General features: G+C 45.5%; 2 protein-coding genes across 3 annotated transcripts in view; both read right to left on the bottom strand.

The window, feature by feature from the left end:
* Positions 1–11,394, bottom strand: part of pals1b (protein associated with LIN7 1, MAGUK p55 family member b) — a gene marked incomplete at both ends in the record, with an annotated part of 23,909 nt that extends 12,515 nt beyond the window's left edge. Inside the window, 3 exons of the mRNA XM_080525266.1 lie at positions 1,498–1,575; positions 6,375–6,583; positions 11,010–11,394. Coding sequence (XP_080381392.1) covers positions 1,498–1,575; positions 6,375–6,583; positions 11,010–11,394 — 672 coding nt within the window. The remainder of the gene's footprint in view (positions 1–1,497; positions 1,576–6,374; positions 6,584–11,009) is intronic.
* Positions 11,395–17,612: 6,218 nt separating this feature from the next.
* The window catches only part of gphnb (gephyrin b), a gene marked incomplete at both ends in the record, with an annotated part of 93,553 nt that continues 83,665 nt past the window's right edge, over positions 17,613–27,500 (bottom strand). For both annotated transcript variants that reach the window (XM_080550189.1, XM_080550190.1), the window contains 11 exons: positions 17,613–17,746; positions 18,373–18,469; positions 19,442–19,545; positions 19,713–19,777; positions 20,274–20,347; positions 20,921–21,008; positions 21,501–21,622; positions 21,907–22,060; positions 22,361–22,419; positions 23,967–24,086; positions 25,664–25,719. In XM_080550189.1, coding sequence (XP_080406315.1) covers positions 17,613–17,746; positions 18,373–18,469; positions 19,442–19,545; positions 19,713–19,777; positions 20,274–20,347; positions 20,921–21,008; positions 21,501–21,622; positions 21,907–22,060; positions 22,361–22,419; positions 23,967–24,086; positions 25,664–25,719 — 1,073 coding nt within the window. The remainder of the gene's footprint in view (positions 17,747–18,372; positions 18,470–19,441; positions 19,546–19,712; positions 19,778–20,273; positions 20,348–20,920; positions 21,009–21,500; positions 21,623–21,906; positions 22,061–22,360; positions 22,420–23,966; positions 24,087–25,663; positions 25,720–27,500) is intronic.

Here is a 27,500-nt window from a genome sequence, read left to right as displayed (position 1 = left end):
GTAAAGCAGTGTTAGTTAAATAGGTAGCAGTGGGGATTACTCACCCAATTGCAGTATTTTTGCTTGACTAGCGAGTTTGTGTTGTGATTCTCAACAACGTTGAAACGTAGTTCCTTGTTTCAAAAGAAAAGTCTGAACATTTTGATTGGTTGCCGATATGCGGACCAAAAGACTAGAACGTGTCACATGCTCTACCAGTACTACATCAGACGGTTTGGACGGAGGCTGAGGGTAATAAAGTGTCTTGCTGGGATCCAGCTTTACTAAACCCTCTGGTGTGCAGAGACACTGTCAGGGATGCAGGGTGCGAACGGAAAGTTTGGAGGAAGGAACTGTTGTTGATATTTCATCAAGGGGGGGGACTGGAAATAACTGTAGATATGAAGGAAACAACTATATCTCATAAGTCTGGTATAACTCAACCAGGCACAATTGGCCAGCCGCAGAATATCATTTATATTGGTATCTGTCCCTGTAACTGGTCTCTCTCCTTACGGGCATGGAGCCAGCCTGTGGGGGGGGGCAGGGAGAGAGGACATGGCGCCCCGAGGCACACACACCGTCTGACCAGACACATACGGCTATTAACTATGCTACTACCGTGCCCTCCACAATTATTGGCACCCCTGGTAAAGATGAGAGTTATAAAAAAATTCTCCTTTTGGTGAATTAGCTTAATGAGAAACATCCAACCTAGTTATAATTATTTCTTGATAGACAGATTTTCTCAGAGTAAATTTACTTAAATTAAAGGTTGGATGTTTCTAGAGATAGAGATAGGAAATGTTAGGATATTTATAGCATAGCATAGAGTACAGCACAGTGTTTTTATTTGTATAGTATAGTATAGTGGATAGTGTATAGCCTTTATTTATGTAAACCAGCTCTTTTCCCTTCTTGTTTTTAGTATATAAAAAAAATCCTAGCACCAGGGGAGCCCCCCCTCACAAATTTCGTTGTACGGTACCTGTACTATATTAATGACAATAAAGACCATTCATTCATTCATTCATCATTCTAATTTCTTTCAGCGTGATCTTAAGCTAATTCACCAAAAGGTGAATTTTTTATAACCCTTTTTACTAATCTTTACCAATAATTGTGGAGGGCACCACTGTATATACAGTAGATGCACCTATTAGCTACGGCAAGGTGATTCAAGGTGATTCAGTGATTTGCTTTACTCTTGTCTTCCAGTGACAAAGGCCCTACCTAGCAAGGTCGCAGAGAAACCGTTCAGGACTTGCTCTGATATTTGATATTTGAGTTCCCCATTTTAAATCAGGGCTCGGCCTTCAAAAGGTTATTTTAAGAGAGCGTTTGAGGTGCGCTTCATTTAGCTTAGAGTTTGCACTTTTGGGGCTAATCCATCGGGTTCCATTGTAACCGGGCCAACGGCATCAAGCTAAGCTGTGTGTTTGAGAGTGTTTGACTAGCGGCATCTGACCTAGGGGTGGCAGGTGTGTGCGTGTCCACAAGAGAGGGAAGACATCTTACCTGGAGGTGGGGGGTGGTAAGCAGGGCTGTGAGCTCCAAACCCTCCTTCTGCTGGCTCGACCTCACGATGCTCTGCACCTGGACAGGCAGGGGGGGTGAAGGGGGGGCAGGCAGGGAGAGAGGATGGAGGGGGGGTGGGGGGTCAATGTAAGGTAAATCTGTGTAAGTGTCACTAAGCAGGGACATAAGAGCAGATAATAACAGAGATATGGAGATACTCTCCTTCATCTCTTCCTCATAACAAACCTCTTCATCAAAACATGAGAAACATCCAACCTAGAAACAAGTATTTCTTGATGACAGATTTCTTTTTTGTCAGACTAAATTTATTTCAAGATTAGATTTTTCAAATGTTTTTCAATGTGACATCAAGCTATCTATATATAGCCATAAGTAGAAACATGTTGTCCTGGTGTGAAGGCCGTGGCAGAGAGTCCCTCCACTATCAATGCTACTAAAACTAACAATCACAATGTTAAGGGCAGCCGCATTCCCCTACACAGAACATCCAGGCACGCTCACACACACACACACACACACACACACACACACACGCTCACACACACACACACACACACACACACACACACACACACGCTCACACACACACACACACACACACACACACACACACACACACACACACACACACCTACACACACGCTGGCAAACATACTCGCACGCACACAGATGCACACAGACACAGACACAGACACACGCACACACACACACACACACAGCTAACTATGGAGGGTTGGCTGCCCTCTACTAAGTCACAGCGGGGTGTTTCACGTCCCAGACAGGGAACAGCTCTGGGTTCACTCTCCTCTAGCAGGCCTTATTACTCTGGCTGGCTGGTTCACTCTCCTCTAGCAGGCCTTAATATTACTCTGGCTGGCTGGTTCACTCTCCTCTAGCAGGCCTTATTACTCTGGCTGGCTGGTTCACTCTCCTCTAGCAGGCCTTAATATTACTCTGGCTGGCTGGTTCTCTCTCCTCTAGCAGGCCTTATTACTCTGGCTGGCTGGTTCTCTCTCCTCTAGCAGGCCTTATTACTCTGGCTGGCTGGTTCTCTCTCCTCTAGCAGGCCTTATTACTCTGGCTGGCTGGTGGGAACATGGAGGCTGGATCCTGGAGCCTAAAAACAGCACAAGGACATTTCTAGCTCCCTCCCTTCCCTCCCCACCCCCCTCTTTTCCATCCGCCCCCCTCTCCTTCTCCCTCCCTCTCCTTCTCCCTCCCTCCCCTCCTCTCATTCTCCCTCTTTTCTCTCTCTGGCTCTAGTTGAGCTCATCCACTATTCGAAGCTCTCGGTAACGAGGTGAGGTCACCCCCCCCCCCAGCCCTCCTGGACACACACTGCTCTAAGCTGCTGGAGATTCTTTTTCTGTCCCAATAGAAGTCTCACACCGCCCTCCCCGGGGGCTGCTGGGAGATAAGCTGGCCTGAGGGCCAATCACAGCGCAGCCCCGCAGCACAGCCACTTAGTACAGACACACACCACCACGGCTCAATCTATGACGCCTCGTTAAGCACTATGGGTGAACGACGTACACACACAGACCAACTGTACGCAGACACACACGTGTGTGTGTGTGTGAGTATGTGTATGTGTGTGTGTGTGTGTGTGTGTGTGTGTGCGTGTGTGCGTGCATGCGTGCGTGCATGCACGCGTGTGTGTGCGTGCTCGTGCGTGTATGTACAGTACTGGGGGGGGCTCCATCTCCCTCCTGTCAGCACAACAACAGAAACGCAACTAATGTGCTTAGTGTCCTCCGCATGCACCCCCCGACCGCTTCAAGTAGCATCTTCATCAACGACCGGTTGACTGTTCCACAAATGATCAAGGTAACGACATTGGACTTGGATGTGTGTTAAACCCGGAAAAGAAGCGTATATTCAATTCACTCTCTCTCATATTATAAGTACTTGACACTAATCTGTATGAACTGCATATTTTGGGAGGATCCCCATCAAAGATGCTTGGGCCCTCAACTTAATTCGCGGCAAAAGCGAGAGCACAACTCTCTGTCTCTCAGGCGCATTAGAGCGTGACGGGGGTTTTGTGGCTTAACAGGCTGGGCCGTGGAGCCACAAGTCAATTACGGCTGTTCTTCTGCAGAGAGAGAGAGAGCAGTCCTGCTTGTGTTTTGTCACCGAGGGAGTCAGGTAGAGAGCATATTCACACTAGTGGGAGGCAGAAATCGGGAGGATTTCCTCTGATTTCTGCCTCCCCCTGATCCACACACAGACTCAGACGTGTAAACTGAGAGGGGTTTCTGTTCCTTTGTCACTGTTAGTACTGTAGTTAGTACTGTAGTTAGTACTGTAGTTAGTACTGTAGCTAGTACTGTAGTTAGTACTGTAGTTATTACTGTAGCTAGTACTGTAGTTAGTACTGTAGCTAGTACTGTAGCTAGTACTGTAGTTATTACTGTAGTTAGTACTGTAGTTATTACTGTAGCTAGTACTGTAGTTAGTACTGTAGCTAGTACTGTAGTTATTACTGTAGCTAGTACTGTAGCTAGTACTGTAGTTATTACTGTAGTTAGTACTGTAGTTAGTACTGTAGTTAGTACTGTAGCTAGTACTGTAGTTAGTACTGTAGTTATTACTGTAGCTAGTACTGTAGTTAGTTTTGTAGTTAGTACTGTAGTTATTACTGTAGCTAGTACTGTAGTTAGTACTGTAGTTAGTACTGTAGTAAGTACTGTAGTTATTACTGTAGTTAGTACTGTAGTTAGTACTGTAGCTAGTACTGTAGTTAGTACTGTAGTTAGTACTGTAGTTATTACTGTAGCTAGTACTGTAGTTAGTACTGTAGTTAGTACTGTAGTTAGTACTGTAGTAAGTACTGTAGTTAGTACTGTAGTTAGTACTGTAGTAAGTACTGTAGCTAGTACTGTAGTTAGTACTGTAGTAAGTACTGTAGTTAGTACTGTAGCTAGTACTGTAGCTAGTACTGTAGTTAGTACTGTAGCTAGTACTGTAGTTAGTACTGTAGTTAGTACTGTAGTTAGTACTGTAATTAGTACTGTAGTTAGTACTGTAGTTAGTACTGTAGTAAGTACTGTAGTTATTACTGTAGTTAGTACTGTAGTAAGTACTGTAGCTAGTACTGTAGTTAGTACTGTAGTTAGTACTGTAGTAAGTACTGTAGTTAGTACTGTAGTAAGTACTGTAGTTATTACTGTAGTTAGTACTGTAGTTAGTACTGTAGCTAGTACTGTAGTTAGTACTGTAGTTAGTACTGTAGTTAGTACTGTGGTTAGTACTGTAGTTAGTACTGTAGCTAGTACTGTAGCTAGTACTGTAGTTAGTACTGTAGTTAGTACTGTAGTTAGTACTGTAGTAAGTACTGTAGTTATTACTGTAGTTATTACTGTAGCTAGTACTGTAGTAAGTACTGTAGTTATTACTGTAGCTAGTACTGTAGTAAGTACTGTAGTTAGTACTGTAGCTAGTACTGTAGTAAGTACTGTAGTTATTACTGTAGTTAGTACTATAGTTAGTACTGTAGTTAGTACTGTAGTAAGTACTGTAGTTATTACTGTAGTTAGTACTGTAGTTATTACTGTAGCTAGTACTGTAGTTAGTACTGTAGTTAGTACTGTAGTTAGTACTGTAGCTAGTACTGTAGTTAGTACTGTAGCTAGTACTGTAGTTAGTACTGTAGTAAGTACTGTAGTTAGTACTGTAGTAAGTACTGTAGTTATTACTGTAGTTAGTACTGTAGTTAGTACTGTAGTAAGTACTGTAGTTAGTACTGTAGTTAGTACTGTAGCTAGTACTGTAGTTAGTACTGTAGTTAGTACTGTGGTTAGTACTGTAGTTAGTACTGTAGCTAGTACTGTAGTTAGTACTGTAGTTAGTACTGTAGTAAGTACTGTAGTTATTACTGTAGTTATTACTGTAGCTAGTACTGTAGTAAGTACTGTAGTTATTACTGTAGCTAGTACTGTAGTAAGTACTGTAGTTAGTACTGTAGCTAGTACTGTAGTAAGTACTGTAGTTATTACTGTAGTTAGTACTGTAGTTAGTACTGTAGTTAGTACTGTAGTAAGTACTGTAGTTATTACTGTAGTTAGTACTGTAGTTATTACTGTAGCTAGTACTGTAGTTAGTACTGTAGTAAGTACTGTAGTTAGTACTGTAGTAAGTACTGTAGTTAGTACTGTAGTTAGTACTGTAGCTAGTACTGTAGTTAGTACTGTAGTTAGTACTGTAGCTAGTACTGTAGTTAGTACTGTAGCTAGTACTGTAGTTAGTACTGTAGTTAGTACTGTAGCTAGTACTGTAGTTAGTACTGTAGTTAGTACTGTAGCTAGTACTGTAGTTAGTACTGTAGCTAGTACTGTAGCTAGTACTGTAGTTAGTACTGTAGCTAGTACTGTAGTTAGTACTGTAGTTAGTACTGTAGCTAGTACTGTAGTTAGTACTGTAGTTAGTACTGTAGTTAGTACTGTAGTTAGTACTGTAGTTAGTACTGTACTTAGTACTGTAGTTAGTACTGTAGTTAGTACTGTAGCTAGTACTGTAGCTAGTACTGTAGTTAGAGGGGCAGTGGGGGGTATTCGACTGTGCCATGTTTCTTGTGAAATGTCATATCAACACTCTATATTTCCTGTGCCCATATTGTTAAAAAAAGTCTTCTTCCCCATCATCATCCTTCTATCTACCCCCTTCCCTCTCCACCTCCCATCCCTATCATTCGGTCCCCTCTTCCCCCAAAAAAACCTCCCCTCCTCCTGTATCGCCCTTTATCCAAACAACCACCCACTTCCCCAAACAACCACCCACCCACCCAAACAATCACCCACTCCCCCAAACAACCACCCACCCAACCACCCAACCCACTCCCCTGTCCCCCAGCCTACCTCCTGACAGAGGCCTTGGGCCTGGGAGGTGATGGGCGAGGTGGGGGTGACGTGGATGATCTGCTTGGTGACGAGGCTGTGGATGCTGAAGGCGCTGCGGAAGTCGTCCCTGTGCAGCAGCTGCAGCACCAGCTGCACGTCCTCCTGGCTCTGGACGTCACTCAGGCACTCCTGCACCCGACCCAACGCCTCCTGCAGCTCTGCCAGCTCTGAGACAGAGAGGGGGAGAGAGAGAAAGAGAGATGGAGGGTGTGAAAGAGAGAGAGAGAGAGAGAAAGAGAGAGAGATGGAGGGTGTGAAAGCGAGAGAGAGAGAGAGAGAGAGAGGGAGAGATGGAGGGTGTGAAAGAGAGAGAGAGAGAGAGAGAGAGAGAGAGAGGGAGAGAGAGTGAAGATGGTGAAGAATAAAGAGAGGTAAGAGAGAGGGAGATGGGAAGAAAGCGAGGAAGAGATTAAAAAAAAAAACAGTGGGAGACAGAAAGAGAGAGAGAGAGATAGAGGCAGAGAGAAACATAGGTAAATGTTAGTTGGGGTCCAAAAGGGGGGATACCACCTGAGCTGAGGTACCCGTCCCTCTCACACAGCCCACCCATCTGTTATGAACCAGGAGGGCGATTGGACAGCTGACCTTATACTTAGGTCACCTGGTATCTGGCTTTATTCATCCTGGCCAGCAAACTCTTATCAACAGAACGGCTCATCAGCCAATATCGGACCCCTCATGGGAAAAAAGGATGGCATCCATCATAGGGGTTTGTTGCCATGACGCAAGCAAACGGCAGCCGCCAATAGAACGATTATTGGCATGCCAACAATAATGCCAATGGTTGCTATGCCAATAGAAGATCGATGACGGCCGGCAAATGGTAGACGTCAGTGTGCCGATTGGTAGACTGATAAATGTCAGAGTTCGAGCAGCAGTTGGCATGGCAACGGCAGACTGACAAGTCAAATACACGACCCTGGTTATGTAAAGACCCATGAATATTTGGCTAGCCGATGGATGTGTGACAACGGACCACTGTACAGTATGTGGTGTCGCTGTTCGGCCATCGTAAAGTACATGTATCGGTGTCGGTGCATCCCTATTTAAGGTGTAGCCTGAAGAGATGGAGGTCTTCAGTCTACGGTGGAAGATAGGGAGTGACTCTGCAGTCCTGACAGCAGTGGGAAGCTCGTTCCACCAGCGGGGCGCCAGGACGGTGAAAAGCCATTACCATGTAGTGCGACTGCTGCATCCCCGTAGAGGAGGTGGTTCCAGTCGGCCAGCAGAGGTGGAAGAGCGGAGTGATCGGGCAGGTGTTTGGGAGCTGACCATTGCTTGCATGTAGGAAGTAGGCGAGCACCAGGGTCTTGAATCTGATGCGAGCTGCTACCGGGAGCCAGTGCAGGGTGCGAAGGAGAGGGGTAACATGGGAGAATTTGGGGAGATTGAACACCAGACGGGTGGCAGCATTCTGGATGAGCTATAGAAGTCTTATGGCTGAGGCTGGCATCACCCGGCAAGGAGTGCGTTGCAGTACAGGGCTTGACATTAAGCTTTTTCAGGTACTTGTCCTTCGGACAAGTGAACGTATCTTTTACTTGTCCTAGAGCTCAAGTTACTTGTCCAAATCCAAAGATTTTGAAAAAGCAATAATATGAATAATAATATATTATACTCTCACCGGCCACTTCATTAGGTACACCTTTTCAACTGCTTGTTAACGCAAATACCTAATCAGCCAATCATGTTGCAGCAACTCAATGCATTTAGGCATGTAGACATGGTCAAGACGATCTGCTGAAGTTCAAACCAGCATCAGAATGGGAAATAAAGGTGATTTAAGTGACTTTGAACCTGGCATGGTTGTTGGTGCCAGACGGGCTGTTGCGTGATATTATAGTGTCAATATGGACCAAAATCTCTGAGGAATATTTCCAGCACCTTGTTGAATCTATGCCACGAAGAATTAATTAAGGCAGTGAAGGCAAAAGAGGGGGTCCAACCCCAAGGTGTGCCTAATGAAGTGGCCAGTGAGTGTATGTGTATGCAAATAACACATTTGACTACTATTGATTTGATAATGATGTATCCTTAATTTTCTAATGTATTCATTAAACAATATTTTGTAATTATTAAAAAACGTAGGGGTAATCAGTGATTACCCTAACCCTTTTAGATTAAGATTGGCCACAAAAGGGATGAATATCTAGGAATATTTACAAAAAATGTTTGTAACTACAGTCCCTCCCCAATGGAAGCAATCTTATTTGCTAGCCTTTGGATAGTATCCTATATTCAAATTGAGAAATCTATAATTAGTGTCATTCTGAAGTTCGTATTGCGATGTGCTGGTCTTAAAACTTCAAACCTAAAATATACGATCGCATCGAAGCTTTGCTTGCTATTTTTTTTTACTATTCAGATCGGAAGGAGGAATTAATGTTTGCAGATATTAATACATATTGATTTGTTTTTTTGTTTTGACTTGTCCATCGGACAAGTGCAGGAGGAAGTCCACTTGTCCAAACATTAAATGTAGAGTTGAGCTGCTTCTCTGGTGAGGAATGGATGTATACTTCTGATGTTGTAGAGGAAGAATCTGCAGGGTGCGTGCTGTCGCTGCGATGTTCACTGCACAGGATAAGTGGTTTTGGTTTTCGAGGATCACCCCAAGGTTCTTGGCTGTCTGGGAGGAAGACATTCTCTACTGTGATGGAGAAGTCTTAGAGAGGGCAGGCTTTCCCCAGGGAGGAAGAGTAGCTTAGACTTGTTAAGGTTGAGCTTGAGGTGGTGGGCTGACATCCAAGCAGAAGTGTGACACGCAGAGACACGCAGAGACACGTGTTGCCATCTGTGAGTAAGAGGAGGGGAAAGAGAGGAAGAGTTGAGTGTCGTCTGTGTAGCTGTGGTAGGAGAAACCATGTGAGGAAATTACAGAGCCAAGAGACTTGGTATAGAGGGAGACCCCAGTGGTGAGGGCTCGTGGAGAGGACAGCGATCACCTGGTAGGAGCAATCAGCCAAGTATGATGTAAAACAGGAGAGTGCAGAGCCAGACATGCCCAGTTCTTTTCTTTTTTATATAAGTCCCACTCATATAAAAAAAAATTATTGACAGATACAGCGAAGTTTAGACAGGAAGGATGGGTGAGAGAGAGAGGAGGGATGACATGCAGGATATGTCCCCGGACGGAATCGAACCGGGGACCCTGCGGTTACATGGTCAGCGCTTAACCCGCTACGCCACCTAAGCGCCCCAGACATGCCCAGTTCTGAGAGGGCGGAGAGAAGGATCTGGTGGTTTACTGTGTCGAAGGCAGCAGACAGGTCCAGGAGAAGGAAGCTCGAGCAGAGTGGAGGGCCTCTGTGACAGCAAGGAGAGCAGTCTCAGTAGAGTGCCCAGCCTTAAAGCCGGATTGGTGGGGGTCAAGGAGGTTGTCCTGAAGGAGATAGTGAGACAAGCTTGCTAGCTGAGATGGATTGTGCATAAATAACTGATTACAGCAGCTTACCTGTGAGATTAATGTTATCTGAGAGTGATCTCCTAAGTGAGGGTGTAGAGATAATAAGATGCAAAGAGTGTGTACATGTGTATGTGTGTATGTGTGTGTGTGTGTGTTTGTGTGTGTCTGTATATATGTGTGTGTGTGTGTGTGTGTGTATGTCTGTATGTGTGTGTAGTGTAGTGCAGATAATAGGCTAAAAGCCTGCCTGAAACATATGGAATGAATATTATACAGCATCTTATTACCTTCAGTATGGGCAGATTTGTCTCTGCTGCTGTAGGTCACTAAATGATATTAAAGCACATTCTATTACTAAACTATTGACCGCCCGCAAAAAGACTTGATATGTGACACAGTCTGATCATTTGGTTCGCATGTCGGTGACCTATAGCCTGTTAGCAGGCTGACAAAACAAGCTGTGTTAGTTGACTAGTGATGTGTCATTGATTTTCAACAACGAGGAAATGTATTCACATTTTTCGAAAGAAAAGTCAGATCATTACATCGGATCCCGATATGAGGACCAAAGCATTAGAACGTGTCACATATGTTGACTTAACTACAAGCATGAACGTTTCGGTGGAAAAACGGTGACAGTGAGGTGAGGGGGGGGGGGCATTCTCTGAATAAGAGGGAGGATGACTCAACTCACTGCATGAGGTGGATTCTCTTCACCTCTACCATCCTCCCCTTATGACCTCTGACCCTAACCCCCTCCCCACTCATTGTTTTACCTCTTTTGTTTCACAGGGTTGTTGTGTGAACATTTCCAGCTCTCTTTTCTTCCCACTGAGAGCTGGGTCACCTCTCCCTCCCTCCCTCCCTCCCTCTCTCCCTCCCTCCCTCTGTCCCCTCCCTCTCTCCCTCTCACCCGCCCTCACTACCTTCCCCCCTCCCTCCCTCTCTCCCTCTCTCCCTCCTTCCCTTCCTCTCTCCCCCCCTCCCCCCTTTCCCTCTCTCTATCGCTCCCTCTCTCCCCCCCTCCCTTTTTCCCTACCCCCTCCACCCTTCCCTCCCCCCTCCTTCCCCCCCCCCCTACTCACCAGCAGCTCCCTCCCCCCTTCCCTCTCTCCCTCCCTCTCTCCCCCCCTCCCTTTCCCCCCCCCCCCCCCCTCCCTCCCTCCCCCCCCCCACCCCCTACTCACCAGCAGCTCCCTCCCTCCCTCCCGGTCGGGTCTCTCCAGTCCCCACGTCCTTCTTCCTCTCCTGCTCCTCGAAGGTGGGGTTGTCGATGCCTTGGGGCATCTTGGGGTTCTGAGAGAGCTTCTTGAGCCTCAGCGAGCCCTTTGGGTCGATGTCGTGTTTCCCTCCTCTCCCCCCCTCTCCCTCCCTCTTCCTCCTCAGCTCCTCCTGGTACTGTTGGATCCGCTCCATCTGGGTGCTGCAGCGCGACAGTGGCAGGGTGTCCCCAGGGCAGTCCACAGCCCTCTCCCTGTGAGGCGAGGCATTCTCTGGGCCCCCAGGACCACCCGCGGGCGGCCCTGTCTCCTGGCCCTTCGTCACATAGCCGTTCATATGGGACGTGATCATCCCTGCTGCGGGCAGGAGTGTGTGGTCCACACCGGTGTGTGATGAGGTCTAACAGGTCAGTATGAGGGACCGGGGAGGGGTGAGACTCCTCGCTGCGCGGGCCATAGCACTCCGAAAAGGTCCGATCCTCGTCGCCAGTGGTAGTGACGTATCCTGAAACACATAGGTAAAGTTAAGAGCGGAACATATAGGTAACACATAGGGCGCGTTCGTAAATACGCTCTGGAAATCTGCTCTGGACGAGTGCTCAGGTTTCAACTGAAATCAGTTCATTTCCGAACGGTCAGAGAGCTCCCCGGGTCTCAGAGCGTATTTACAAATGCACCCATAGGAGTTTAGAGTGGAACACATAGGTAACACGTAGGTAGAGTTAAGAGCACAATCTCCTTTAATTGAGCTTCCACTATCATCATCATCACCATCATCATCATCATCCTCATCATCATCATCATCATCATCAACATCGTCATTATAGCCATCCAAGCCATAGGTAAGTACTTAATACAAGTACTTAATAATGCTTGAATCCTTGAAATCCAATATTGCAGAAGATATTTTCACATAAACAATAACAATCAAATAGGGGAGAGGCAGGTAGTCTAGAGGTTAGAGAGGCAGATAGCCTAGGTTAGAGTGGCCGGCTAGCAATCGGAAGGTTGCTGGTTTGATCCCTGCTTCAGGAGGGAGCTGCATGTGAGCTGGTGACTGGAGGGTTGCTGGTGTCATATCTAAGGTGCCTACCACTGCTGTTGTGCCCTTGAGCAAGGCACTTAACCCCCTAATAGCTCCAGGGGCGCTGACTATGGCTGACCCTATGCCTAGAGCAAAAAAGTATTTTTTTAAAGTATTTTTAACCCACGCAGTGTCTATCAATATGATAGACTGTCTGTCTGTCTGTCTGTTTTCATCCACCCCTGTGTCTGTCTGTCTGTCCTTCTGTTTTCATCCACCCTTGTGTCTGTCTGTCTGTCTGTCTTCTGTCTGTCTGTCTGTCTGTCTTTTTGTTCTCATCTCACCCTGTCTGTCTGTCTGTCTTCTGTCTGTCTGTCTGTCCATCACCTCCTCCCCACATACTTACCTCTTGTGTGTTGGGGACCTCAAGCCTAATCTCTGCTAGGAGGATGTACAGTCCTCTTGTGCTCAACTGATCTGCCATTGCTGTGGATTACATTCTATTTCAAGGATGTTGTCTGAATTCATCTGGATTAGTAACTTTCACTCTCTTGGACCATTCTGGTTCAATGTGTGGGATATTAATATGAAGTAAGTTATTTTGACACTGGGAAACTGGGACTATTGTTCCCAAACAGAACGACACAGAGAGTGTGAGAATTGACAATGACAAAGAGCTCAGTGTCCTCGGTCATCGTGGGTACATGTTTCTCACAGAGGTGAACTCTGGGTAAGATTAAGAGCCATCTGGTTAGCAGAACAGATAAGATACAAAGCAAAACAAAACAAAGGGAGTCTCTCTCTCTCTCTCTCTGTGGTCCCTCAAACTGTCCCCCTAATCAAAACCTGCTCAAACCGGATACAAGAAGGATAAGAATATTGTCCAAAAATAACACGACTTTATAAAGAAAGAAAGAAAAAGTCAAGACACATCATGAAAGGTCTGGAGGCACGCCATAACAAAAGGACACGCCGGGATTCATACATAATTAGGGATACATGCATAATTAGGGATACATGCATAATTAGGGATACATGAATAATTAGCTGGCATTGTCTTTGACAGACAAACACCTCAGAGGGTCCTATCAGAGCCATGCCACATGGCACATACCACGCATTACCTCCCCCCCCTCCCCTGGACACAAGCTAATCATGTCTGGCAGGTCTAGTCCCCCGCGCCCCCCCTCTCCCCAACCAATCCGACGTCTCAGCCCCCACCCCCCTCCCCCCTCCTCCCGTATCTCAGCATTTAGCTCCGTTTAGAAGCCTTGGCTTGGCTGACACACAGCTACTACAGTCACTGGCCCATCTGTTCCTCTTCCTTAATTAAGCCAAGGATCTCATGGTCGACTGCAGCCTTCCAGCTCTGTGTCAGCGAGGAGGAGAGGAGAGAGAGACGCGTGGAGGAGAGAGAGACTCGTGGAGGAGAGAGAGACGCGTGGAGGAGAGAGAGACACGTGGAGGAGAGAGACGAGTGGAGGAGAGAGACGTGTGGAGGACAACCTGAAGGCCACAGTCCTGGAGAGACATGACAAAGTGACAATAGAGCTTCCTTCCATCTCTCTTTCTTTCTTTCTTTTTTTTCTCTCTCTCTCTCTCACGCACACACTCACACTCACACCCACCCACCCACCCACCCACCCACACACACACACACACACACACACACACACACACACACACACACACACACACACACACACACACACACACACACACACACACACACACACACACACACACACACACACACACACAGCCTACATTGTGGGAGGCAGTGGTCAGCTGGTCTTACGTAACACAAACACCTGATTAATTGAGGATGACTTCATCAGAAATCGCCTCTGGGATGTCAGGGACAAATTGGTTGCAAATTCAATTGTGTTACCTTATTATTAGTCTTTCTGTTTGTTCTATATAAATAAGGAATAGGGGTCGTTCACCAGACAAGACTTGTGGGCTAAGTTGTGTTATGCACCTGACGTAAAAATGGTGTCACAAAAACATCATCCAAAGTCAAGAAGGTGAGGCCTTAGAGGTTGAAAGATTACCGTAGTCTTGATGTCCCAGAAACCTGTACTGAATCAGGCCAACTTACACACGTCTAAAAATAATAGTTATCTTAGAGCCACTTATAGGTAAGGTAGAGGTTTCACTGTTGGCTAAAGCAAAACCTATTAGCCTAGTGCATGCCAACAGTTCAACTGTGGATCCTGTATTACTTGTATGTTCTTGTAACACTGTGGCACACATTGAGTGTAGTGATAATATACAGTAGGTGGGAGTGAGGTATGTTGAGACACACATTCAGCATCACCGCATCAAGGGAAATATAGTACTATTTCTAACAAAGATATCTACATATATTGAAGGCCTTTGTGTATTATTGTAAATAATCTGAATTAATTTAAATAACAGTGTTGAAAACAGCTTGTCCAAAAAAGTGGTCTCTTGGCACAACTTACCCCAGGGGTGTTTGGTAAATTGACCATAGGAACAGGGTAAGTGTGTAAGCCTGAGGGCCTTTTCTCACATCAGATAGCAAGGCTTCTTCCAAACCGTCATGGGAAAGATCAAAAGTAGCCTGGCTAAAATGTTCTGTCATATCGTTACCTTGGTTATAATCTGTATACTAGAACAACTCGTAACTAAAACATGTTAATTATGCTCATGTTTTGTTACATGACCTTGAAACTAGCTGTGTTGACAAGAAGCGGGGAAAGTACCATCAGTTTTGAAAATACCCGCCTTTGCCCCAAGACTGGTTTTTACGCTACTAAAATATAGCTGCTTGTGTTTTGTGTTTGTCATTTACATACTTGGGGCATTATGGTGTCTGCTCTGTGTCAATAAAATAACACTATCTGAGTTCATATGAGTGACACATTGCAAACATACTATGCATATTATGTATTAAACTGACAAAATGTAATACTATTTTTTATTAGGTATGTTCAGCCATGGGCTAAATTTGCCCCTGGCTAAATGGCACAATTTACCCGAAAGTGACCATTGACAATAAGTCCTAATACTATACAAGTCCTAGTACTAATATTATTAGTACACACAGCTGAAAGGATGCACTTACTAAGTTTATAACCTCATAGTTTATAGAGACATCAACTGATGTATACTACTGTCTTACAATGATCTAATTTGGTTTTGATATAATACTCATGAATACTCAATCAATAAATTAATTTGACTTTGTGAAAATCAGTTTCCGACTGAAATAATTACCTCTTCAATATCTGGTCACCGTCACATGATTCTTTTTGTGTATGTTTCCTAGAACCAAGGGGTGTCTCTCAACCTCTTGGAAAGACCTACCCCACTCTCCCCTACCCCGCTCTCCCCTCTCCCCTACCCCCATCTCCCCTACCCCTCTCTCTCCTACCCCCCTCTCCACTACCCCTCTCTCCCCTACCCCTCTCTCCCCTACCCCAGTCTCCCCTACCCCTCTCCCCCCTATCCCAGTATCCCCTGCATTTATAGCGCAAAATATCTCTCATGACTACCGTAAGTCAGAGCGAAGGCTACTTAAAATCTGCCATGCGCTCTTTAAAACGAGACAAGAACAAGACATGATAACTTGATGTGAATGTGATTCATTAGACGACAACGCAGACACACTGTTGCTGATCAATGATCGATTCTCGATAATAGTACACGAGTATACTCACCGATATATGCTTTTAGAGAAGAAGAAATCCTGTAATATCCGAATCTTCCGTTCAAAACAGCGCACAAAACATTTGCAAGAAAGAAGTCTTTATTGTTATGTTACCTCTCCCAGTCCCACATGACGGTACTGTGCTGACCGGGACAGGACTAGTATGGCTCTTACTGCGCATGATGGTGTTTGAGTCATCTCCCAGGCAACTCCGCCGAGTATGGCCTCTACAGCGCCTCTACACTACAGCGCCTCTACAGCGCCTCCACAGCGCCTCTACAGCGCCGCTCAGCTGAGTTGCTTATTCCAGTAATAGGCAAAATAGCGCTGCTGGATACTAAGCGCTAAGTGCGCACTATTTTAGTCAGTAGACTAAAGATAAGTTCAAAAGTGGCTAAACGTAGCCTACCCCACTTCAATTGTTCTAGGAATAATTTCGCTGATGATTATTAGGGAATGTTTGTTTGGTCATTTCACCTGTGGTCATGAAGTCACAAAACAGTCCCATACAGCGTCAAAAGACTGTCTTTCCACTCTACCTTCTATCGGGGTCTATCTAACTAATCTAACCTTGTACATAACCTCTTCTGCTCAGCATGCCTGGGCTATCTCACTTACCTCTGACAAGAAACCTGCTGCAATGGCTGGACAAGTTTGTGGACAACCAATAACAACGGTTTTTTGCATCAAAGAAGAAAATCACTTTTTTCTTTGGATATATTTTATTCAAAAAGGAAACCCAACAAGAGCTTTTTTACATAATGATCAAGGATTTTTATTATCTTAGTCTCTTTCATCAGTTTCATATCATTACAGAAAATGTTATAGTACAGCGTTGTTCAATGTCTCCTCATTGCTTAATAATTTCCTTAGGAGTGCTGGTCACATATATCTGTACAATATGGTTCTTCTTATTTTTTTTCTGTACATTTTTCTGTGAAGTTGGTTAAAAAGGCTGTCAGCACTTAAAGAAGCTGTTTCTTTTCTTTTTTTCTTTTTTTTTTCTTTCTTTAGTTGATCAAATAAAAGATTGTTTTTCCCAGGCGACCCCTGACCCCTGGAGGGTGGGGGGGCTGAGTGACCTGGTCAGGTGAATATAACGAAGCTTCAGGGTCTGGGCAGGCCGGCGTGTGCCCCCAGCACCGCCTCTTCCCTGCCCAGGCATTTGGCACTGCGCACATAAACAAGACTCACGAGATAAACGACAAGCAAAGCTGTTTGTGAAGCCATTATGAAGCATACTAATGAGAGAAAAAGAGAAGTGTCACCTCAGTAGCACTCACAGAGGAAGTAGCCTAGATATGCCCTCTCTCCCTCTTAGCCGAGCACCGTGGGAAATCTGGAGTCTTCCTCAATGTTTTCTTAATTTTTCAAGAAACTGATTTTTTTTCACTAAAGATGAGAAAATAATAATTTTCTTTTTTTTTTGTCCTGGCAGGCACCTAAAGCTCTATTAAAATGCTACTGCTATCGATAAGGTCTAGCATTGAACACACAAAGCAATTGCAATGAAAGGAACAAAGTTGCCTTAATATAATAATGATAATAAGAACAATAATGATAATAATAAGAAGAAGAATCATAATAATATATTACAGAATAAATCTCTTTTTATAATTAGATTTTATTTCTTTAAAAGTTATATTTTTCTTTGCTTGAAATATTATAATCTTTTTAAATTATTATTTTTTTCATATGTATCTAGGTTGTGATCAAGATGTTGACTATACCTCAACGTTATCCAAATCAATAAAAACTAGCTGTGCCGTTGCATATTACAGAATAGTCAATGATATGTGGACATGCATCGTGAACCACCCATTCTAACCCTCTCTATATGCAGCCGTCTCTCTGTCCCCCTTTGATGACATCATAGCCGGCCGATGACCATGACGTCCACCACCTCGCCCTTGTGCAGCTCCACGTATTGCTCTGTTTTTGGAGGTAGCATCAGGAGACCGTTGGCGCTGCGCATGCTCATCAATCTGCTGCTCACCTGGTTCCCTGGAGGAGGGAGGGAGGGAGAGAGGGAGGGAGGGAGGGAGAGAGGGAGGGAGGGAGAGAGGGAGGGAGGGAGGGAGGGAGAGAGGGAGGGAGGGAGAGAGGGAGGGAGGGAGGGGGGGAGGGAGGAAGGGAGGGAGGGAGGGAGGTAGAGGGGGTTTGAGAATATTCTCAAACTGAGAACACTACACAGAGACTACTGGCAGTCACGATGACCCCCAATAGCATGAAATGGAGCTTGGTTGGCTATTTCAAATAAAAACGAAAGAAAACGGAACAGAAAACAGAAAACGTTCTGAAGTCAAAACCAGGGACATGGTTCATCTGAGAGGAGGACTAACGTGACTAACTTTTCTAATGGCGCTTTTCCACTACCGTACCGTACCGTGCCGTACCGCGTGAGCCCGGTTTGTTTTGCTTTCTCCACTGCCAACCGAGCACCTTAACCCTAACCCTGACCGTGACCCTGACTCTAACCCTGACCCTAACACGTACCTGTGCTCTGCACCCTAACCCTAACCCTGACCGTGACCCTGACTCTAACCCTGACCCTAACACGTACCTGTGCTCTGCACCCTAACCCTAACCCTGACCGTGACCCTGACTCTAACCCTGACCCTAACACGTACCTGTGCTCTGTGCCCAGGGCAGGGGTTCCTGGTGGTGCCATGTCAGGATGCAGCGGTGGTACTCAGGGCGAGGGTCCAGCTTCACATCGCACGACAACTGTGGCCACAACAACAACAGAGAAACCTGTCAGACAATGATGATCTCACACACTAGACAACTTTTTTTCTTTTTTTGCCATTTAGCACCTCTACGCCTTATTCCAAAGTGACTTACAACATTTGTGACACAGTCTGATCATTTGGTCCGCATGTCGGCAACCAATCAAAATGTAAAAACGTTTCTTTTGAAACACGGAACTACGTTTCAACTAGTGTTGTTCCGATACCATTTTTTGATCCCGATACCGATACCGATACCTGACCGTGCAGTACTTGCCGATACCGAGTACCGATCCGATACCACGGCGTTTGAAAAAACAAAACCAAAAAACATGTTTTTTGAGCCGCATACTCACCTCGATGTAAAATTATTGCTAACACTTAGTCTGGCACTGCTCAAAACCTTTGTAAAACTCGTAAAGTTTTTGTAAAACTTAAGTAAAAAAAAAAAAAGTAAAAAAAATTATAATAAAAAAAAAACTTACGTTTTTGTAAAGTACTCGCCGATACCGATACCAGCATTTTTGTGCGTATCGGTGGCCATGCCGATACTAGTATCGGTATCGGAACAACACTAGTTTCAACGTTGTTGAGAATCACAACACAAACTCGCTAGTCAAGCCAAAATACTGCAACGAAATGGAGTGTGTGAGTAATCCCCACTGCTACCTAGTTAACTATAACACTACTTTACATTGTTAGCACGCTCACAAAACAAGCTGTGTTAATTGACTCGCGATGTGTCATTGATTTTCAACAACGCAGAAATGTTTAAAAATGTTCTGTACATCAGATCCCGACATGATGACCAAAGCATTAGAACGTGTCACATTTGACTAAGTAAGTGAATCATCTATCCACCAGTCATAGCAGGAAACAGTCATCTATGCTCAGGCCTGGAGCCATTGGCAGTCGTCCTGCTAGAAGAAGGAAGGTTTTTGACTACTTCTACGACAGCGACTGAACACACCCTAGCTTTGATGATGGTGGGCCGAGGGTCCAAGATCCCCTGCATCTTCCTCAAGGCGGGGATGACGAAGAGGTTACAGGTCACAACAGCTGACACAGGGTTACCTGGCACGGAGCGAGGGGGCGGGCAGGAGGGAGGGAGGGAGACAGGAAGGGAGGGAGACAGGGAGGGAAGGAGAGACGGAGGGAGAGAGGAAGGGAGAAGAATGTGTTAATAACGCCTCTTGTAAACGGTTGTGCGATTATCTCTTTCTCTCAACTTCACACACTACCTGGGAGGGCAAAGATGAGTTTGCGAGCACCGTCCATGTCCAACGTGGCAAAGGTTGTAGGGAGACTACACAGAGAAAAAACAAAACATGTCATTAAAGAACTCACTTTATTGATTGATTCTTCCTTCCTTCCTTCCTTCCTTGGCATTCCATCCATCCATCCATCTCATTCATTCATTCATCCATCCATCCATCCATATATCCATCCCATTCATCCATCCATCTCATCCATCCCATTAATCCATCCATCCATCCATCCATATATCCATCTCATTCATCCATCCATCCATATATCCATCCATCCATCCATCCATCCATATATCCATCCACCCATCCATCCATCCATCCATATATCCATCCACCCATCCACCCATCTCATCCATATACCCATCCATCCATTCATCTCATCCTTCCATCCATCCATCCATATATCCATCCATCTCATTCATCCATCCATATATCCATCCATCCATCCATCCATCCATATATCCATCCATACATCCATCCATATATCCATCCATCCATCCATCCATCCATCATCCACCAAAACAATGAACTAACCCTGGTTTCATGAAGACTCGTCCAAAGTGGATCTGGGCATGAAGATCGATGTCGAGGACCTGCTTCAGATAGTCCTGTAAGAGATAAATGTACAGACTGGAGTCTTCTGAGATTTACACAAACAATGAAAACATGAATCTCGCAAACTCGCTATAGTCTCACTGCCTGGCAAGGCAAGGCAAGGCACGTTTATTTGTATAGCACACTTCATACAACAGGGGCAATTCAAAGTGCTTTACATACATTATTAAAAATACAGCAAGAGGAGCATAGTAAGAAAATAAAAATGACAATGAATAAAAGCAAATATAAGAAGTAAATAGATAAAAGCAAATATACGAAGTAAATAGATAAAACATTCATACGACAGTAGTTTATGGATAAAAGACATTGATAGGAGTGTTTGTGCTGTTGGACTATATAACAACAACTACAGTCTCCCTGCTTGCTGCTAGGCTACATAACAACAAGCCACATAAGCCTTGAGCCTGTGTACTGATCGATGGAATTGACCTCCTACATACATCTTATCCCCACAGGCAAGATTAATAACAACAATTCACAGTCTCCTCCACAAAGGGGCAGTATGTGCGCAAATGCCATGAGTGACCATATGATGTGGGAATCAACGTGTGACATACAGGTACCTTCTCTCCCATAGACACCCCTCCTGAGGTGATGATGACGTCTGCGCGGCTGATCCCCTCGTTCAGGGCGTTCAGGAGGTCGTCGGGGCTGAGGGACATACACAGAAAAGGGGTAACCATTACACCACAGAGCCATGGAAGAGGCAACCATTACACCACAGAGCCATGGAAGAGGCAACCATTACACCACAGAGCCACGGAGGCTGAGGGAGGAGGAGGGGGAGGGGGAGAAGTGAAGGGAGAGGAAGAGGAGGAGGAGGAGGGGAAGGGGAAGGAGAGAGGAGGGGAAGGGGAAGGGGTTGGGGGAGGGGGAGGAGGAGGAGGGGGAGGAGGAGGAGGCGAAGGAGGAGGAGAGGGAGAAGAGAAGTGGGAGGAAGAGGAAATGAGAAGTAAGAGGAGGAGGGGGGGGAGGGGAGGGAGAGAGGAGGAGGGGGAGGAGAGAGGAGGAGAGGGAGGAGGGGGAGAGAAAGGGAGGAAGAGGAGAGAGGAGGATAGAATGGGAGGGAGAGGAGGATAAAAGGAAGGAAGGGGAGGAGGAGGGTAGGGAGGGAGGGTAGAAAACACAGGGCTGTGGCCATACTTGTCTCCCACGATGCCCAGGTTGATGGTGGGGTAGCCGTGCTCCTGGATGGTGGCCAGCAGGGTGGAGCGGTTGCTGTCCCGGATCTTCCCAGGGTGGAGGTCGTCCTCTGGGTTCAGCAGCTACAACACAAGACACAGAAGCACCTGTCAGGAACAGTCGGTGTCCCGACGGTCCACGTAAAATGGCTTCCTGTCTTCCTATTCTTTCATTTCTGACTGGGAAAAGTGGGCGCAAGATGGAGGAAACCCCTCCTAGATATTCCTGTCATCAGGGTTCCAAAAGAGTGTGTGTGTGTGTGTGTGTGCGTGCTTGTATGTGTCTCTGTCTGTGTGTGTCTATGTGTGTGTGTGTGTGTATGTGTGTGTGTGTCTCTCTATGTGTGTGTGTGTGTGTGTGTGGTCACCTCATTGCCTGTAGACATCACCGCCACCACAGGGAACTTCTGCACCTCCACCTCGGTGACGCCCACGGTGGCCAGCAGACCGATCTCTGACGGCCCCATGTGGGTCCCCTTGGACAGCACACACTCCCCCCGCTTGATGTCATGACCGATGGGCCTGGGGGGGCACAGAGACGGGGGGGGGGGTTTAGTAGGGAGGGTAGAGAGAGAGGGGGGGGGGGCCTTGGACAGCACACACTCCCCCCGCTTGATGTCATGACTGATGGGCCTGGGGGGGGGGGGGGGGGGGGGGGGGGGGGAGAGGGGGGGGGGTTACTAGGGAGGGGAGAGAGGGGTGTGTGGAAGACAAGATGGCATCGTCTTTTGGCCACTGTGAGTTCCTCTGTGACTGTGTGACTCAGCATCGTTCAACATCATCACCTTTTTCACAACCCTGTGGGAACACACACACACCTACCTGATGTCTTGTCCTGGTCGTGCCTGTACGAGGATCCTCACCTCCAGCTCCTCTGTCCCCTGAGAACCACAACAACATCACTGTTACTGCTACTAACTAACTAACTAACTAACTAACTAACTAACTAGCTAGCTAACTAACTAGCTAGCTAGCTAACTAACTAACTAGCTAACTAACTAGCTAACTACCTAACTAACTAACTAGCTAACTAGCTAACTAGTTAGCTAACTAACTAACTAACTACCTACATAACTAACTAGCTAACTACCTAACTAACTAACTAGCTAACTAACTAGCTAACTAGCTAGCTAACTAACTAACTACCTACCTAACTAACTAACTAGCTAGCTGACTGACTGACTGACTGACTAACTAACTAACTAACTAACTAATTAACTAACTAACTAGTCCTTCTAGTGCAAACACTAACTAGTCCTTCTAGTGCAGACACTAACTAGTCCCACACTGCAAACAGTTAGCTCTCAAAAACAAGAAAAAAACAATAATGGGGGAAATATTACTTAAAATAAGCAAAATGATCCGCCAACAGAAGATTTCACTTGTCAAGATGTTCTTAAAAAGTAAAAGTTATCTCAAAACTAGAGCAGCCATACCCAGCCTAACCCTAACCCTAAAACAAGCATATCACCTTGACTTAAGATATTTAATCTTTAATAATAATAATAATAATAATAATAACTTTTATTTGTATAGCGCTTTTCCTGCAAACATTGCAGCTCCAATCGTTATATAATCATAATTTAATGATTTAGTCATTTAAAGGCAATATTAAAAAGATGGGTTTTTAGTCTTGACTTGAACATATTTGCTGAGGTTGCATTCCTAATGTAAACTGTCAGTGCATTCCACAATTTGGGTGCATAAAATGAGAATGCAGCCTTACCAAATCTCTTCTTTTGTACAAACTAGCGTCAGAAGACCTGAGAGCTCTACTTAGATAAGTAGATCTTTACTTTGATTTACTTTTTGCAGGTAGATCCTCCAGCTCTGCCCTAGTGTCTGTCCCTCCCTGGAGAAGCTCATAGCTAAGCAGCATGTCCCCCTTGGAGGGAAACCCCCAGTGCCTCTACAAACTCTATTCCCAGTGCTGGGGGTGTGTGTGTGGGGGGGGGAGGGGTGTGTGTGTGTGTGTGTGTGTGTGTGTGTGTCACTCCCCATCTTCTGTCAGAGACTGAAGACCCATCTCTTCAGGTTACCTTAACTGCTCCTCCTGAGACATCAACTACCCCTCAGCACTGTGTCTCCTGGGACACCTGCTTCCCCCATTGTACTGTTTCTCCAGTGTCTATAAATAAAATCAAAAATATACATCTTTCTCTCTTCTTCTATCACGACGACTGCCAATGGCCCCTGGCCTGAGCTAGATTACTCTTCCTGCTACGACTGGTGGATTGATGATGCACTTGCTTAGTCAAATGTAGCGATTGTAAGTCGCTTTGGAATAAGGCGTCTGCTAAATGCCCCCCCCAAAAAGAGTAAAATGTCTACAAACTCTATTCCCAGTGCTGCAGGTGGGGAGGGGGGAGAGAGTGTGTGTGTGTGTGTGTGTGTGTGTAGGGGGTGGGGGGGGTCAGGTCAGACTCACGTCCTCAGACTCGCGGAGCAGCTCGGTGTCCTCCACCTGCACCACGGCGTCGGCGCCGCAGGGGATGGGAGCCCCGGTGGTCACCCTCATCACCTGGCCTGGCATCACGGTGTGGGTGGGCTGCACACACACACACACACACACACACACACAGGGACGCAGACAGCCACACACACACACGCACGCAAACACACACAAACAGACAGAGGAGAGAGAAACCAAGGTTACACACAGACACACTCACTCACAAACACACACACACACACATATCCGGAACTGTCGTTTTAATAGGCCCGATATCCCTCCTTTTTGCCCCTCTCTCTGAACGTCATCGGTGTGACACACACCCACACGACACCCCCAAACTGTCCCTCTAATAGCCCAACATCCTCCTCCTCCTGGGGAGACACAGAGGGACTGGAGGGGTGGATGCGGTGGATGGGAATAACTATAGGTGGTGTCTGAGGTTTAAGAACAGGAAAACCACCACACTTAATGAACACTTAACAGCACATCTCGTGGGGTGGATAAATGAGGCAGCGTCAGTATGTGTGTGTGTGCGTGCCTGTGTGTGTGCCTGTGTAGGTGTGTGTGTGTGTGTGCGTGTGTGTGTGTGTGTGTGTGATGGTGTGTTTATAGCCCGTGCGGCCCACCTGTGTTTGAGTGGGCTCAGTAATTCTGGCAGCTGAGTCAGTATGGGGGCGGTCTCTCTCTCTCTCTCTCTCTGTTTCTCTCTCTCTCTCTGTCTGTCTCTCTCTCTCTCTCTCTCTCTCTCTCTCTGTCTCTCTCTCTCTCTCTGTCTCTCTCTCTCGCTCTCTCTCTGTCTCTCTCTGTCTCTCTCTCTCTCTCTCTGACTCTCTCTCTCTGTCTCTCTCTCTCTCTGCTACACACTCTAGTGTTTCACATCCACCTCCTCTGTCTGCCAGCCAGCCCCGGGTCTGTGTGTGTGTATGTGTGTGTGTGTGTGTGTGTGTGTGTGTGTGTGTGTGAGGAGAGGGTTCAAACCAGTCAATGGGCTTCAATCAGTAAGTAACATACAGTACCTGTCTAAGTGAGAGTTCTACAGGATGGTAACATCCTACTTCCTGTGTGGTACATAGAAGGTGTTGTTGTGTGAAGCATCACTAACCTGTAATGTCTTACAGTTATGAAGGGTTTTCACCCATAAAGACACACATTCGAAACAGACATTGGTGACACGTTCGAGTGTTTTGGTCCTCATATCGGCAACCAATCAAAATGTTCTGATTTTTCTTTTGAAACCCGGAAATACATTTCAACGTTGTTGAGAATCACAACACAAACTCGCTAGTCAAGCCAAAATACTGCAACGCAATGGATTGGGTGAGTAATCATCACTGCTACCTAGTTAACTATAACACTACTTTACCTTGTTAGCAGGCTCACAAAACAAGCTGTGTTAGTTGACTAGCGATGTGTCATTGATTTTCAACAACGCAGAAATGTATTCACATGTTTCGAAAGAAAAGTCTGATCATTACATCGGATCCCGATATGAGGACCAAAGCATTAGAATGTGTCACATATTGGGTTTGAAATTCTTATTTGTAGCTGTCTGTGTGGTTATGTATGCCCTGAATGTATGTGTGTGTGTGTGTGTGGGGGGGGGGTGTGTGTGTGTGTGTGGGAGTGTGTGTGTGTGTGTGTGTGTGTGTGTGTGTGTGTGTGTGTCTGACCTGCTCTCCAGCCTGGGACTCTCCGATAATGAAGCGGTCTCCTGGGCCGTCAGCCGCTGAAACAAAAAAGATAGAATGAAATGACGTGTGTACAGTATATTTGTGTGTGTGTGTGTGTGTGATTGTGTGAGGATGTGAGTGTGTGTGAGTGTGAGTGTGAGTGAGTGTGAGTGTGAGTGTGTGTGTGTGTGTGTGTGTGTGTAGTGTGGAGGTGTGTCATTTAGCTGACTCATTTGGTCCTGATGTGAAATGCACAAACAGACAGCTCAGAGAGTGAGTGGCTAGCTAGCTAGCGTGCCCCTGCACCATCTGACATTCAGCAGTACAGTAGAGACAGGTAGCTAGCTAGCTACAGTACAGTAGAGACAGGTAGCTAGAGGTAGCTAGATGTAGCTATAGGTAGATAGAGGTAGATAGAGGTAGATAGAGGTAGATAGAGGTAGATAGATGTAGATAGATGTAGATAGATGTAGATAGAGGTAGATAGAGGTAGATAGATGTAGATAGAGGTAGATAGATGTAGATAGATGTAGATAGATGTAGTTAGAGGTAGATAGAGGCAGATAGATGTAGATAGATGTAGATAGAGGTATATAGAGGTAGATAGATGTAGATAGAGGTAGATAGATGTAGATAGATGTAGATAGAGGTATATAGAGGTAGATAGATGTAGACAGAGGTAGATAGATGTAGATAGAGGTATATAGAGGTAGATAGAGGTAGATAGAGGTAGATAGATGTAGATAGAGGTAGATAGAGGTAGATAGAGGTAGATAGAGGTAGATAGAGGTAGATAGAGGTAGATAGATGTAGATAGAGGTAGATAGAGGTAGATAGAGGTAGACAGAGGTAGATAGATGTAGATAGAGGTAGATAGAGGTAGATAGAGGTAGATAGAGGTAGATAGATGTAGATAGAGGTAGATAGAGGTAGATAGAGGTAGATAGAGGTAGATAGATGTAGATAGAGGTAGATAGAGGTAGATAGAGGTAGATAGATGTAGATAGAGGTAGATAGAGGTAGATAGAGGTAGATAGAGGTAGATAGATGTAGATAGAGGTATATAGAGGTAGATAGAGGTAGATAGAGGTAGATAGATGTAGATAGAGGTAGATAGAGGTAGATAGAGGTAGATAGAGGTAGATAGAGGTAGATAGAGGTAGATAGATGTAGATAGAGGTAGATAGAGGTAGATAGAGGTAGATAGATGTAGATAGAGGTAGATAGAGGTAGATAGAGGTAGATAGAGGTAGATAGATGTAGATAGAGGTATATAGAGGTAGATAGAGGTAGATAGAGGTAGATAGAGGTATATAGAGGCAGATAGAGGTAGATAGAGGTAGATAGAGGTAGATAGAGGTAGATAGAGGTAGATAGAGGTAGATAGAGGTAGATAGATGTAGATAGAGGTATATAGAGGTAGATAGAGGTATATAGAGGTAGCAGAGTTAGATAGATGTATATAGATGTAGATAGAGGTAGATAGAGGTAGATAGAGGTAGATAGAGGTAGATAGAGGTAGATAGAGGTATATAGAGGCAGATAGAGGTAGATAGAGGTAGATAGAGGTAGATAGAGGTAGATAGATGTAGATAGAGGTAGATAGAGGTAGATAGAGGTAGATAGAGGTAGATAGATGTAGATAGAGGTATATAGAGGTAGATAGAGGTAGATAGAGGTAGATAGAGGTAGATAGAGGTAGATAGAGGTAGATAGAGGCAGATAGAGGTAGATAGAGGTAGATAGAGGTAGATAGAGGTAGATAGAGGTAGCAGAGGTAGATAGAGGTAGCAGAGGTAGATAGAGGTAGATAGAGGTAGATAGAGGTAGATAGAGG

Source organism: Nansenia antarctica (assembly GCF_963989245.1).
Source record: "Nansenia antarctica genome assembly, chromosome: 1".
Classification (NCBI taxonomy): domain Eukaryota; kingdom Metazoa; phylum Chordata; class Actinopteri; order Argentiniformes; family Microstomatidae; genus Nansenia; species Nansenia antarctica.
This window is presented reverse-complemented; position numbering and strand designations above follow the sequence as displayed.